Consider the following 13,206-nt stretch of genomic DNA (forward strand, 5'->3'; position numbering starts at 1 on the left):
AACAATACAGCACTAATTCAGTGGAATATTCACGCCGACCGTCTTTCCTTAGTGCTTCTCTTCTTTTTCTTCCTTCATCATTTTTATCACCATTTTAATCATCAGTATAACTTCTGATAGTTTAGACGTATACATTCCCATTTTCTTTAACCACTTATAAAACCATTACTTCTTTTCTATATTCTCATATTGAGTGAAATGGTTGCCGGAGAATCCAGGAATCTTTCAGTCCTCAACTCTTCCATGCTACGCTCAGGCACTTATTAGCTGAACTAGTACGGCTTCGTCTGAATATATTAGGTACCATACTCGGTCTTGTCAGCTACGATCACTTAATCGCCTGCTTTTCATATCATATTACCAGACAATATATTACAATATGTTTCTATCCCCACAACCCGGTTCACTCTGTACGAATTCCGGATTCCGAAGACTACCTTGTTCCAAGCTGAGAGTCTAGATTTCAGCAAAGCCTGCTTATAACATCTTGCCAAGAGCGGGTTGGATGTGACCCTTCTATACCTAAGAAAGAGGTAGCTCAACATGGATGTTATAAGACTTCTGGTCTAGATCATCATGAGATCACTACTCTAAAATGACTATCACCATCGTGAGGTTACCTAGCTCCGATGAAGCCGCTGTCCCCATTTCCGATCGAGGGTACAGCGTACTACACCAGCTATAGGAGACGATTACATCGAGTCCGTGCCCGCCGCTACCCCAAATTCCCCTCGCGGCATGAATTCCCTATTTTGGGTTCTCCAGGGACATCTTCCGAGATGACTCCCGAACTTGGCTAGGTCTATTCCAACGTCCTGTGCTCTATTATGTGGAACACACCAACTACCCTCTATCGTGATTGGAGGACCTTACTTGAAGAACTAATAGATCATAGATCATGATTCCTTCGTTGGAGATATCACCGTCTCCAAGTGCCTTGACAACTACACCGGTGCTTCCTAAACTTGGGTCGCTTGTGATAGCTCGAGTTCTGTCTACCGTTTCTATACTAAAATCAAGCCTATTTCACGGAATAGTAAACCGCGTCCCCGTGTCTGGTGGAAGAATCAAGCGTATCTAGACTAAATCTCTGAGATCACACGAAGAAAAAGTCAATGCTACGTAGGGGCTCGAATACATCTAGCGAATAGGGCCACAGTGTCTGTATTCCCGCCTATCCGATAGATTTCAGATTCAGGAAGGTCTTAATTATGATAAAAAGGGACCCTGATCGCACCTCGTAAGGTAAGGAACTCTACTCCACCACGCTCACAAACTTCTCTTCTCTTGTCCAAAGCCAAGTGGTACCACCATGTCCGCAAAGAAGTTTCTCGTTGCTGCTTTGAGCTCCATAGCTCTAGCGGTCCCATTCGATGGTGTAGTTGAAGATCGTGCAGCTTGCGCTGCCGCTTGGTATGTGCCCTACAGGCTCCTCAATACATGAATTCCTTTAACTTATACCGTTATTAGGGGACAATGTGGTGGTCAAAGCTGGACCGGTGCTACCTGCTGCCCTAGCGGAAGCATTTGTGTCAAGTCGAACGATTATTATCACCAATGCGTACCAGGCGCTGCGACTACAGCTGTTACTTCGACGAGTACTCGTGTCACAACACCCGTATCTACCCCAAAGACGATGACAACTAAGCCTACAACAACTATTGGCAGCAGCACAACTAAGGGTTAGTGACCATCATTTAATAGAGAATTGTTAGAAGTAGTAACTAACTTTTGAATATGAAATAGTACCCACGACCACTGCTCCGGCCGCTAGCGGGACAGCCGCATGGTCAGGAAACCCGTTCTCAGGCGTCAAAATGTGGACCAATTCATACTATGCCTCCGAGGTTTCGGCATATGCTGTTCCTAGTCTGGGCGCCGGCGCAGCAGCCGTTGCAAAAGTGCCCAGCTTCATGTGGCTGTAAGAAACCACTTACCTAGGTACTCATTAGTCTATTTCTACAGTCTTTTCTAACATTTGACATAGGGATACCCGAGACAAGGTTGACTTAATGGCGCAGACCTTGGCGGATATTCGTGCCGCCAATAAGGCCGGCGCCAACCCACCTAATGCCGGAATTTTTGTCGTCTATGACCTGCCCGACCGTGACTGCGCGGCGGCGGCGTCAAACGGCGAGTACTCGATCGCTGATGGCGGTGTTGCAAAGTATAAGGCGTACATCGACGCTATCGCCAACCTCATCAAGACCTACTCTGATATTCGGCTCCTACTTGTTATCGGTATGTTCCATAAATCTTGATCCTTTTCTTCGCTAGCTAATAGCGTGACAGAACCGGACTCCCTAGCCAACTTGATCACAAACTTGAATGTAGCGAAATGCTCGAACGCGCAGTCGGCTTATATGGAATGCACACAATATGCGATCAAGCAGCTGAACTTACCAAACGTGGCCATGTATCTCGATGCCGGCCATGCTGGATGGCTCGGCTGGCCTGCGAACTTACAGCCGGCCGCCAAACTATACGCACAACTATACAAGGACACAGGATCGCCAAAAGCGCTAAGAGGTCTCGCAACAAATGTGGCTAATTATAACGCTTGGCAAATTAGCACATGCCCGTCGTATACTCAGGGCAACAGCAACTGTGATGAATCGCGGTATGTTAACGCTATGGCGCCTCTCCTGAGCGCTGCTGGTTGGGATGCACACTTCATTACCGACACTGGCCGAAGCGGAAAGCAACCCACCGGCCAGCAGGAATGGGGACATTGGTGCAACGTGATCGGCACAGGTTTTGGTACCCGTCCCACGGCTGACACAGGATCCGACCTTCTCGATGCGTTCGTTTGGGTTAAGCCTGGTGGTGAGTGTGATGGTACCAGCGACACGAGCGCTACACGGTATGATTACCACTGCGGACTATCGGATGCACTAAAACCAGCACCTGAAGCGGGTGCATGGTTCCAGGCGTACTTTGAGCAGCTGTATAAGAATGCTAACCCACCCTTCCAGTGAAAGGTGCGTTAGTAATGATGTTCAATTCTGCTTAATAGTTGATGCATATATGAGTTATAAAAAAATAATGGGCATGAGATTTTTGAAGAATTTATGCCTGTGAAATTCCCCGAGCATATTAACCACTGAGAATATAGGCCACACGTTTTCATTATTATCCTCCCTTAAATATTGGACATTCTAGATTACCCAAGAGCATTCCTAAAACATTGGATGCTCGCTGTGCCTTTTCCCTACTACTGAGCATATACAAACCAGTCAACTACCTAGGTACCCATACCTCACCACTCTTCGCCAGCCTACCTATCTATCTCCTCCCAACCACTGCGACTTGCGACCGCACCGGTACATTCGCCTCCCGGCCCGGAGTCGGGAATCCATCAACCGGTACACCAGCACGGAACAGCAGGCAATGCGACGAGCCACCAAAATGGAACATACCCAACTGTTCGCCCTTCCGCACCGCCTGTCCCTGCGCAACTGTGATCTCACAAGTACTAACCTCATCCATACCGACGCCTACAAACGCCATCAACCCCAACGCCGGGTTATCCGCTTGAATGAAAATAACCGCCCGTGTCGCCAACGCAGTTAAATACCCCTGCGCAACACTAATCCCACGCGTATCAATCTCGCCCGATCGATTCATGCTACGTTCCCCCTCCACATAACCCCCCGCAGGACCCTCAAATAACGGCTCACTGAAATAAGTACCGTCTTTGACGAATGCGCGTACGATGCGGCCTGAGACGGGGGAGTGCCAGCGGTGGTACGATAATGCGGAGAGGAAGGCTTGGTACACGGTTGCACCGTCGAATTGGGCTGCTAGAGGGTCTTGGCCTAGCATGTCTAGGACGGAGTATGGTTGGCTTTTGATCCAGAATCGGTCGCGGAGTTTGGCGTGGCGCGCTATGTTGTAGACTTTGGATTCGCAGGCGTTGGCGACTACGTTGTCGTCGTCGGGGGAGGCTAGGGGGCGCGCGTTGTCGCGGAGTTGGCGGGTGAAGAAATCTATTAAATGGTTTGTTAGAGTTGTATGGGGAGTTTGGGGGGGGAGTGGCCTACCATCCCAGGAGGTATAGCCGTAGTGTTTAGCTGTCGGGTCGCAAATGTACATGTCTTCGAACCGATGCGATGTCCCGAGCGGTGCGTTGGCGACTTCCATTAAGTCCTTCACGCCGTGCTGGGAGAACCAGCCTTGTTTGTGTGATGCGAGGACTTCGGCGGATTTCGGAGACTTGTTATAAATCGATGATTGTCAGTCTTCGAGTAAGATTCATGACTTCTCGCTGGGCTCGCAGGCTTACCTTTAAGAATTTGCCCCATTCGTTCAAGATTTTCTTCATCATCTTGTTGACTTCTGGGTCTAAGAAGGCGGCATGTCCACTATGTCCAGTCAGTCAAAATCCCAATCACGGGCACGAGAGTAGTTAGTCTGACCTAGGGGTAGCCATCACATAGTCGAAGATTCCCACCATAGGGACGCCGACCATGCCAACTCCAAAAGCAGCATCGGTCCATTGGGGAGCTTGTGTGAAGATATGGTTGAGGACGTCTAACATGTGACGATAATCCCGAATCTGTTTCTTCGTACCCGTCGGGTCCTTGTAGTACGGTTTCTTCAGGGGAATTTCTTCCCACATTTGATTGAAATACATATAAATGCGCGAGTTTCCCTCAATTAGTTTCTTGAACTCCTTGAGAACAGAAATTAGCTCCTTTTTGCTGGATTTGTCGACATGTTCGATTTGCGTCTTCAGCCATTCGTGTTGTACACGATGGTCCGCCGGAAGCCAGGCACCATGTCTGTAAATGATATTTAGCCATTGGTACCAGTAAGTGGAATTACGTATTCATAAAAAGGTATTATTATTAATCTACTAACCTATGGGTGCGATGTTCCTGGGGAATATCATGCTCATCTCCGTGTTGGTGAACCATTTCGGATTATTTCGGGATGTAACGCCAACGAGCTATTTGGTATATATGAATGAATAGTACCTAGGACCGTTCCTGAATTGCCAAGAGCAACCGTCTTTTAAAGGTCTCATATATCATAAGGAAGCGGGGTATACAATCAAGGAATGCCATTGTATGAGAGTTCGAAAGCTCAATCATGATGTAATGTTTGTGTATGGCTGCAGGACGATCAGTAAGGTCTCTCTACCAAGTAACAAGGGGAGAGCTGGGTTTTACGCGGCCTTAACGATCAAACTAGAGGAATTCTGTACTTATTATTTAGGTTTCTATAGAAAATAACCAGTCAGATGATGTTTCGTTCTCCATAGGTGACAAGTCGATTTCTCGTAAGTTATCGTCAGATTGGGTACCTGGGGTAAGTCACAAAGGGACAAATATCAATGACGCAGTGTTCTACTGCTAAGATCATCGACATCATGTAAAAGTGACCCCTAAAAGTTGGAGCTACTGCTTGAATACAGCGCTCTGTTAAGTATTATTACGCTGATTGGGTCGCTAATCTCCAGTTTCAGTCCGCCCTGGTTAGCCCTAAAACAGTCCCAGTGGCTTGACGCATTAGGCCTTTTGCATTCTAGAGAGCCGAATGTCCCGCGAGAAGGCGTACTGGAGATTCATACGAAACTCTCTCCCCTAGCCAAGACCTCGGGACAACTTTCGTCTGGTCACCAGAGTCCGTGTTGACATCCGAAAGTTACGAAATTATGCATAATTCGGACGATAGAGCAATGTATGTAAAATGATCCTTATTTAGTACGTGGCAAGCCTCTTCTTTACGTTTTCAGTTTCATTGAACAGGCCTTTCCCAATCCATATTCTCAAGCCATTGCATAAAATCATTATCAGGTCCCAAGAAAGGAGATTCCATACCGAAACTTAGATCCGCCATCGTCGAGTCCATTGTTCCGGGAACGTATAAACCATAGGGATGGGATGGTTCGATTAATGGGACATCGGAACTTGATGGATCAGACTGTCGACTTTCTGGACGCGCGAGCAGCTCCTGGGAAATTTGAAACCGGTCTGGTAAGTACTGGTGATTCAAAATCTTATCGAGTATGTACGTGATGACTTTGCGCCCTTGGTCGCATATACTATACGAACCATCCGTGGGACTAATGGCTTCCAATCGAGCCGCGAATACAGCTAAGTCCTGAATCGTCTGACTTCTAGGTAGTAGAGGTTCCTTAGGATAGACGGGGAGCTGCTCCTGTTTCAATAACTCGACTGCAATAACGGCTGCACTTCGCATGCCCTGGACGGCGAGAAGAGAAGCAACGTCCGTTTGAAATAACGTCCCTAAATCATGACGTTGGCTCATTAACAAGATATCCTTTAAAATTAAGCGCGCAGTATGTATGAGCTTCTCGGAAGATGCGCCGGCTTTCCGAATCAAAACTCGTTGGAGCAGTAGGTCATTTGCGCGGAATGCTTGTCGAATGACGATCGTATATAACATCTCCATTGGTGTTCTGCCTTCCGTCTCCATAGGGCCGTCCCTCATTTTCTTAATGAACGACGGAAGACCTTCAATATGTTGCTGGCTCCTCTTTTGAATATCCTCGGCGCGCTGTAGAATCTCATCGCGGGAATATCGACCAATAGCTAGATCGAGTATATCTTCCCTTTGTGGCGCGAATCCTAGCCATGTCTTTATCCAAGTAACGCGGCGTATCCTACCAGTTGTATTGAATCCCCTCTCGTCGAGACCAGCGAGTGCAATTGCTAAATCATCTCCACTGAGGACTATTTGGGATGAGGTAAGATCTAGAGGTGGCTGAAGATTGCAGTATCGATGCGAAATCCTAGGAGGGCGACCTAAGAACGTTGCTGTACCAATCTCCGCGCTGTAGGTCTGAGCGAAGAACTTTTTCCGCATCTCCACGAGAAAGAAGGGTATTTTATCTTCTGGTTTAATCCCCTGATGCAAGCCCATAGCAACGGCAGCGGCTGTAACCTCGCCGCATTGTGTATATGTGACGTGACTAGTATCGCCCTTGAGTTTTGCGGATAAACAATAATTTTCCATGAGCAACCAAGCAAAAAGATCATCTACTGTTTCGCATTCGCGGCAAAAGCTCAAACAAGCCTCGGATATCTCATTCATTTGCCTTGGGAAGGATGAGTGCGCCATGTCATGATTCTTAGAGAATCGATCCGAAGGTTCGGGGGTACTCGCAGACTGGCCGGCAATTGCGGCGACAAGGCCAATGACTTCCCAGCGCAAATTGGGACCGGTCCCAGACCGTGCCCATTGCTGGGCCGTAGTGTTCTCATCAAAAGTGATCGAAGTTTGGGTGTTACGCCATAGCAGTTCACATAACCGTTGGATTTTTTCGGGATTCTGGTCCCTTAACTATATACACAACGTTAGCACCTTGTGGATAGGCCGAGGCTTCACTTGGTTACTGTCTCTCTAAAGAATTGAATATGGGAGTAGGGCTAGAATAGGTAGTATTTTTGAACGTACCACATCCCCGAAATGGGAGAACCCCCAGAGCCATTCTTTCATAATAGGCTCTATACAAATGCAGCCATCATCCTCGCATATCTCGTACCATCGAGATATAAAACGATTTAGTATGTGTTTGTCTTTTAAGAAGGACAGCACTTTGCAGCCCTGTGCGATTCGGTCGTGCGATAACCTGACCTTTTGAACGTGAGAACACTCTAGATCAGAAGGAGAAACACAAAAACTACCCAATCCATCTGCGAAAATGGATACGTGGGATGTCTCCCCAAGGAAACCTGACTTCCCGGTAGGATTGATGATATCTTCTCGAAGTTGCAGTGGCGGAGCTGATGCTGCTCGGTGCACTTCGCGTGTCACTACCTCGGTTGGGCGTGGCACTGGAGTCTGAGAAGCCAGGAGGCTGGAAAATTCTCCACTGGGCGCCTCGATAGACCGTACGATGACTACCGAATCTTCACTGTGTACTGATGCAGATGGCGTCGGGAGAGATGTTTCCCCTTTTCGACGGCTCTGTCCCTGGGTGTTATTGTCTGCTTGACCCTGCTGCGAGAATCGGGTGATACAGTTAAATGATGCACGATCTAACTAACCTGAGTAAGAGGATTCGGATGGTAGATGCATTGATCAACACATCTCCTTTTGATACACCTTCCACATGCTGGGACAACATGATCACATCTGAGCTTGGACCGTCTACAAGGTTCACACGATCTAGATTTGATAGGGATCTCGAGTGAAAACAAGCCCCGGTTCTCTAGCGACAAGATGCACAATCTTCAAGGCAATCCGGAGGAAAACATCTCACGCATAAGAGAACCCGGACATGATCTCACGGTATCCCTTAAAGTCAGCTAATGCAGGCCGGGAGGAAACGGAACAGGGAGGCATAAAGATGCATACTGCAGTTTCCCATTACGCCTATATTTCAAGGTCAAGGGTCGATTCGAGGGCGTGGCTTGCAGATTTATAATTTGGCCACCAGGTGGCTGCTGCGGAAGACAACTCATCCCTGAAAATGTCTCGGAATTGACTTGAAATCTGGAGACACGGACCCGGGGCCAAGTATCGGAGTTGAGTGTAACTTCAACGGGTTCGGTAGTTTCACTCTTCGCAGATGTTTCCGATATCAATCTATGGGGAAATTATCTCCGCCTATTACTTTGGTAATTAGTAGGCGGATATGTAGAAGAGAGAAGAGATCGGAATTCGTACAAGAGAATGGATGCTTCTCTCGTGAGAGTAATGTACAAAACGGAGTAACGAACTCCGAATCTTTTTGCACGCTCATTGGCGGAGATTCGTCTCTCGGAGTTCGGCATATTTCCTGAAATGGTAGGTCTGTTGGTTGAGCTGAAATATTAGCGTACGCCTTTCGCTCTGACAAGCATTCCTAAATCTTCAACATTCTTCGAACGTAATCATTTCGCTGGAATATTACTTGATTTATATACGTTATATACCTGCATGTACGCCGTTACGTACCTTCGTTACGTACCCATGGCTTGGCTTGCGTGCTCTTATGTTTTATTCGATATCATGTTCATCGATGACGTTTCGTAGGATTCGCAATTGCCAACGTCTGCCTGTTTTGGAACGTTGGATCGTGTTGGTTGGAGATATAGAGCCTCATCTTTGATCTTCCCGTCCTATAAAGTAAAGATCGATTATCTTTGCCTTCTATCTAATCTCTGGTTTCTTTTTTTGGCCTAGTATCCCAGTCGAGGTCTTTTAATGGCCTAATGCCACGATCGTCGGATGGATGTTGTTTGAAAGCGTACCCCGCCACCAACACCTCAAATATGAGGCACAGCAACAACTCTTTGAACATCTACATTAGCATTACTAGGAATCTACCTCTCTGGGTATTCGGATATTCGCTGCGACTTCGTGGCCTAGCTATGACGGCGTCGCGAAAATGGCACTCTGATTCAGAAGGAAATTCCCGGTTTGCATTGATGCTAATATCGAGCAATCCATACCGCCTGCGTGCCGCGAAATACCGAGAAAAAAATGCTAGCGAATCGTTATCATATGAAAATTACTTAGTATAATATGTGGCCGGCGAGGTAAGAAAGCGAGGTTGCGCCTGCTGTGATGGCGATTCGGCTTAGTTAAGGCTCTGTGCCGCAAGCCGGCATGACAGGCCGGGATCTAATCAAGAACCATTGACACGGCCCAGACTCGTGGTCACTATTTTTAGTTGGCACACCTAGGAGCGCAAACCTCGGCGTCGATCGAATGATGTAGGAGACTGGCCTGTGCTATTATGATCGTCAACCTCGTTGACTATGCGCTTCTATTCAAACTTATTCAAGACACCTCGTCTACTACGGGATATGTCTAAACTAACAAGGTGGGTTCGATGGATAGGAAAACGGCAAAGCATAACAGATATGGTAATTTGGAAATAACAGGAGGATATGACATAGTTACCTCAAAACAACAGATGTCAAGTTGGATGTCAAGGGACAGAAGATGAGTGAATGAAAGGTATAAGTATGACCATGGTCTTCGAAACTTCTGCTCAAAACAACAGCAACAACAGCAAGAAAAACAACTCGACAATAAGAACAATTTTGAGAATTACTCACAAAAACTGTCTTAACCTAATAGCTCATTCATTACCCCTGGAATCTTTCATCAAGAGCGCTTCACTTCGATAACACTTGGACGCAATGCATTGTATGAACCCTGGGCATCCATCGGTTATTTGCACCTGCTAACGTGACACAATTGTAGGCCAAACGCTCATTCAAATCGTCTCGGCCTTGGCTCTGACTTCCACCCTCGTTGGGGCTGCTCCATCCAACAACCCATCTCCCCAGCCTAATCATGTAGAGGTTGGTCGGATCAGACAAGCATTCAGAGGCTTGGGAAACATCACAGTCGAATGGGTTGATATTGGAAATGGAGATAGGAAAGCTCATATCGACAAGGTGCAAATAAGCCCGCGAGCACTTACAAATCTCGACCAGCGCTCAATCAATGTGGACCCGTCCAATTTTCTTTCCAAGTACTGGAAGCACGGCGTTAAGAAGACTATCGCGGGGTACAATGGTTGGCAGACCTGCGTCGAGGGTGGCAGTCAAATCGTCCCTCAATTCCTCAAAGACACGCTCCCAAGCGTCTGCGAACACTTTCTCAACGAGATTCCCGGCAAGCAGACTCTTAATGCTGGCTGGGATTTGTACCAGAAATCCGGCATTCGAGTGAACCCTACTAAGAAGAATGATAAGAATGGTGGAGAGCCAGGTATCCTGAACTGGGGGCTGTAAGTGTTCCGAAGCCTATTATGTTAACTCATCTAACTATGAGCCTGTAGTGGTAGGGTGGACTCTTCTGCCGCGACCTTCGATAAGAAACTATGCGATGGGCTGATTGACTCCATCATGGCCCCACAGTGCCTGTGGGATGGCGATACTGCGGGTGTTGTGGCCTCCGCTGCGGGTTGGGCTATGATGGCCGACCCCGATAGGGCCCAGGGCGATTAAATTGCGACAGAGAGAAATAAGACGGGCACATCTTTACCAATTGTTTCATTTCTTTTGTTTTCATCAACTGTATCAATATGTGTCAGTGCTCAGGGCAGCCATAAGAGGCAGGGGAGGAATTTAGGACAATGGGTTCGGGGGGGGGTTTCGGAGTTAGGCATATATCGCAAATACATTCGCTTTTTTCTTCGTCCAAGTAATACTTGCTTTGCTATGATCTCCTCGTTTAGCTAGGATATTTTGTCAGCTTACCGGGTTGAGATCTAATTCCGGGAGGAACAAGTAGGTGTTCACGTAAGCCATCAATCTTACATCGTCCCCTGACAATGTTAAAGGGCGATGTAACACAGTAAGAAAGGGGACCATAATCAGGAAAGTTCTTAGACTTCGGATCATTGAACATTACTATGGCTGTCCTCAACTAACCTGTTCCGATGGGGCAAATCTTCGCTACCAAATTGCGTTGTCACTAGGGTTCTGGGCCATGCAAGTAACGTCAATCATACCGTACCGTCAGAGCATGGTGTGGCATACAATTCGTATAATGAGTGCGACCTAACACGGACTTTACCTAAGCGTGATTAAAAGCTTGGTCTGATGAGTACATACTCGGAAAGCAACCCTCCCGCAATTGCTCCTCCTGCTAGCCAGAACCCGTATCTAAACCACCACCAGCAACTTGCAGAATCTTTGAGCTCGACATTGGCGATCATAGCGCCTAATGATAGTAGAGACCCTCCACCAGCCATCGCATGGAATGGTATTCCCATATTAAGCAAGCTACCACACGTATATAGTAGCGCAACCATACATCCAAGAGACAACCACAGTAACGGCTTCGTGCGATCTCTAAAAAGAACGGCGATGCTCTTTAATCCTACCTTAATATCGTCCTTGACATCCTGATGCGCGTAGATAGTATCGTATATTACTGTCCAGAGGACACTTGCGAGTAACAAGCTCGTAATCGATGGCTCTGCCCAGAAGGTCTGTTTCCACTCGCTTTCTGCACCGAAAGGTCCTCCAGTGAAGGGCTTAAGCCCCATTGCGCAAGATCCCATCATTATACCCCAAGCTAGACAGAACCCGAGTACTATCTGGGCGAAGTTTGTGTGTCGTTTAGCCCAGGGATAGTAGAACGTGCCGATAATATTTGGGGCGGCGTATATGGCACTTCCTTGCGGCATGAGGAGCAGGAAGGAAGCCGCGCCAATGGCTTGGGTTACCGTGAAAATGAAGGCGGCTCGGGGAGAGATAGCGCCGCGAGGGATAGGTCGCTTACTCGTGCGGGCAATGGATTTGTCGATGGGGGCGTCGATAAGGTCGTTCCAGCCGTGGGCTGCGTTGGAAAAGAAGAAACTTCCGCCAAGCATTATAACACCTGCGTATAGGACTTGTGACACGGGCGATCGTTGGATAATAGCAGCAAGCATGATACCGAAGAAGTGAGGGAAATAGATTAGGAAGAGGGCTGCTGGCGGGCTCAGCCGCGTTAGCTGAACATACGGCACCCATGACGCAGGAAGACGCCCGACCCAGCCGCCAGCATGCCCGCCGCCATATTGTTGCGCGAGGGCATTGTTCTGGAAGGAACTTGGAGCCGTCTTCTCGGCCGAGTCGTGAGGTTTTGCGTTTCCGTTACTCGTCTTCTCGTTCATCGTAGGTAGAAAAGACCCAGAGGGTATGGTGAGATAGTTAAGAATAGAGAGGAAGCATTTTTCACCTTTTCCTCCATTTTCCCAAGAAAACGGCCGAACCAGCACTACGAAGCGAAGCTACTTATATTGGCAACCATCCTTACACCTCGTCCTTCGGCGGGAATAGACGCTAGTCGGGATAGTCTGATAGTCCGGTCAAGGGGTGAGGGGGCCATGTATGCAAACACGTGCGCTGAATCCTTTTCACGCCATGTGTGATGATATCTTACTGTTCGTTGGATATGTCCTTTTACGAAGCTTGATCTGTGTCGACTAGCCGATGAGGACGTCTTGTTAACCTCGTCATGCTTTTTCATAGGGCTGGGTCGTACTAAAAGGTAATAGGTAGCCAACGCCTCGGTAACATAGGTACTAATACTCCAATGAGCAAGGACATGCCCCTCTGATCAACTGCAACCTAAGAGCGGAAGGAATCACGATGCACGTTGATGGCAGGACCCGATTGACGGGAATCTAAAAGTCAGCTCCTGAAGATAATCACTAATCAACCCATAAAAACCATTTCGGGCCATCATCTAGCGCGTTCTTAACTATAAACGAACTGGACATTTGGAGATGGACCAATCGGC

The 13,206-nt window shown here is 47.7% G+C and overlaps 5 protein-coding genes across 5 annotated transcripts; 2 read left to right on the forward strand and 3 right to left on the reverse strand.

The window, feature by feature from the left end:
* Positions 1–1,197: 1,197 nt before the first annotated feature.
* On the forward strand, positions 1,198–3,132 carry F4822DRAFT_153822 (carbohydrate-binding module family 1). Its single transcript, XM_051453056.1, has 5 exons — positions 1,198–1,413; positions 1,471–1,682; positions 1,747–1,921; positions 1,988–2,241; positions 2,293–3,132. Exons 1-5 carry the CDS (start codon positions 1,313–1,315, stop codon positions 2,976–2,978), a joined length of 1,428 nt encoding a protein of 475 aa, XP_051316315.1. The 5' UTR covers positions 1,198–1,312; the 3' UTR covers positions 2,979–3,132.
* F4822DRAFT_153888 (Phophatidylserine decarboxylase-domain-containing protein) lies at positions 3,132–5,330 on the reverse strand. Its single transcript, XM_051453058.1, has 5 exons — positions 4,864–5,330; positions 4,419–4,784; positions 4,286–4,364; positions 4,044–4,215; positions 3,132–3,989 (listed from the first exon to the last, which is right to left on the reverse strand). The coding sequence occupies exons 1-5, from the start codon at positions 4,917–4,919 to the stop codon at positions 3,286–3,288; spliced, it is 1,377 nt and encodes a 458-aa protein (XP_051316316.1). The 5' UTR covers positions 4,920–5,330; the 3' UTR covers positions 3,132–3,285.
* A 29-nt stretch (positions 5,331–5,359) lies between these two features.
* On the reverse strand, positions 5,360–8,085 carry F4822DRAFT_441898 (uncharacterized protein; the record flags this gene model as incomplete). Its single annotated transcript, XM_051462918.1, has 3 exons — positions 5,360–7,311; positions 7,426–8,013; positions 8,077–8,085. 3 exons carry the CDS (start codon positions 8,083–8,085, stop codon positions 5,743–5,745), a joined length of 2,166 nt encoding a protein of 721 aa, XP_051316317.1. The 3' UTR covers positions 5,360–5,742.
* A 2,018-nt stretch (positions 8,086–10,103) lies between these two features.
* Positions 10,104–10,919, forward strand: F4822DRAFT_426390 (uncharacterized protein; the record flags this gene model as incomplete). Its single annotated transcript, XM_051460542.1, has 3 exons — positions 10,104–10,110; positions 10,168–10,699; positions 10,751–10,919. 3 exons carry the CDS (start codon positions 10,104–10,106, stop codon positions 10,917–10,919), a joined length of 708 nt encoding a protein of 235 aa, XP_051316318.1.
* A 581-nt stretch (positions 10,920–11,500) lies between these two features.
* Positions 11,501–12,577, reverse strand: F4822DRAFT_426391 (UbiA prenyltransferase; the record flags this gene model as incomplete). The annotated part of the gene is made up of 1 exon (XM_051460543.1): positions 11,501–12,577. The coding sequence occupies one exon, from the start codon at positions 12,575–12,577 to the stop codon at positions 11,501–11,503; it is 1,077 nt and encodes a 358-aa protein (XP_051316319.1).
* Between the last annotated feature and the right edge of the window lie 629 nt (positions 12,578–13,206).

Source organism: Hypoxylon trugodes (genome assembly GCF_022578975.1).
Source record: "Hypoxylon trugodes strain CBS 135444 unplaced genomic scaffold F4822scaffold_3, whole genome shotgun sequence".
Lineage (NCBI taxonomy): Eukaryota > Fungi > Ascomycota > Sordariomycetes > Xylariales > Hypoxylaceae > Hypoxylon > Hypoxylon trugodes.

Coding starts and splice junctions, on each gene's coding strand:
- F4822DRAFT_153888 (XM_051453058.1), bottom strand. CDS start 4,919: ATGGTTCACCAACACGGAGATGAGCATGATATTCCCCAGGAACATCGC. Junction 4,785..4,863: donor CAGGAACATCGCACCCATAG/GTTAGTAGATTA, acceptor TATCATTTACAG/ACATGGTGCCTGGCTTCCGG. Junction 3,990..4,043: donor CGGCTATACCTCCTGGGATG/GTAGGCCACTCC, acceptor ACCATTTAATAG/ATTTCTTCACCCGCCAACTC.
- F4822DRAFT_153822 (XM_051453056.1), top strand. CDS start 1,313: ATGTCCGCAAAGAAGTTTCTCGTTGCTGCTTTGAGCTCCATAGCTCTA. Junction 1,683..1,746: donor TGGCAGCAGCACAACTAAGG/GTTAGTGACCAT, acceptor AATATGAAATAG/TACCCACGACCACTGCTCCG. Junction 2,242..2,292: donor TCGGCTCCTACTTGTTATCG/GTATGTTCCATA, acceptor ATAGCGTGACAG/AACCGGACTCCCTAGCCAAC.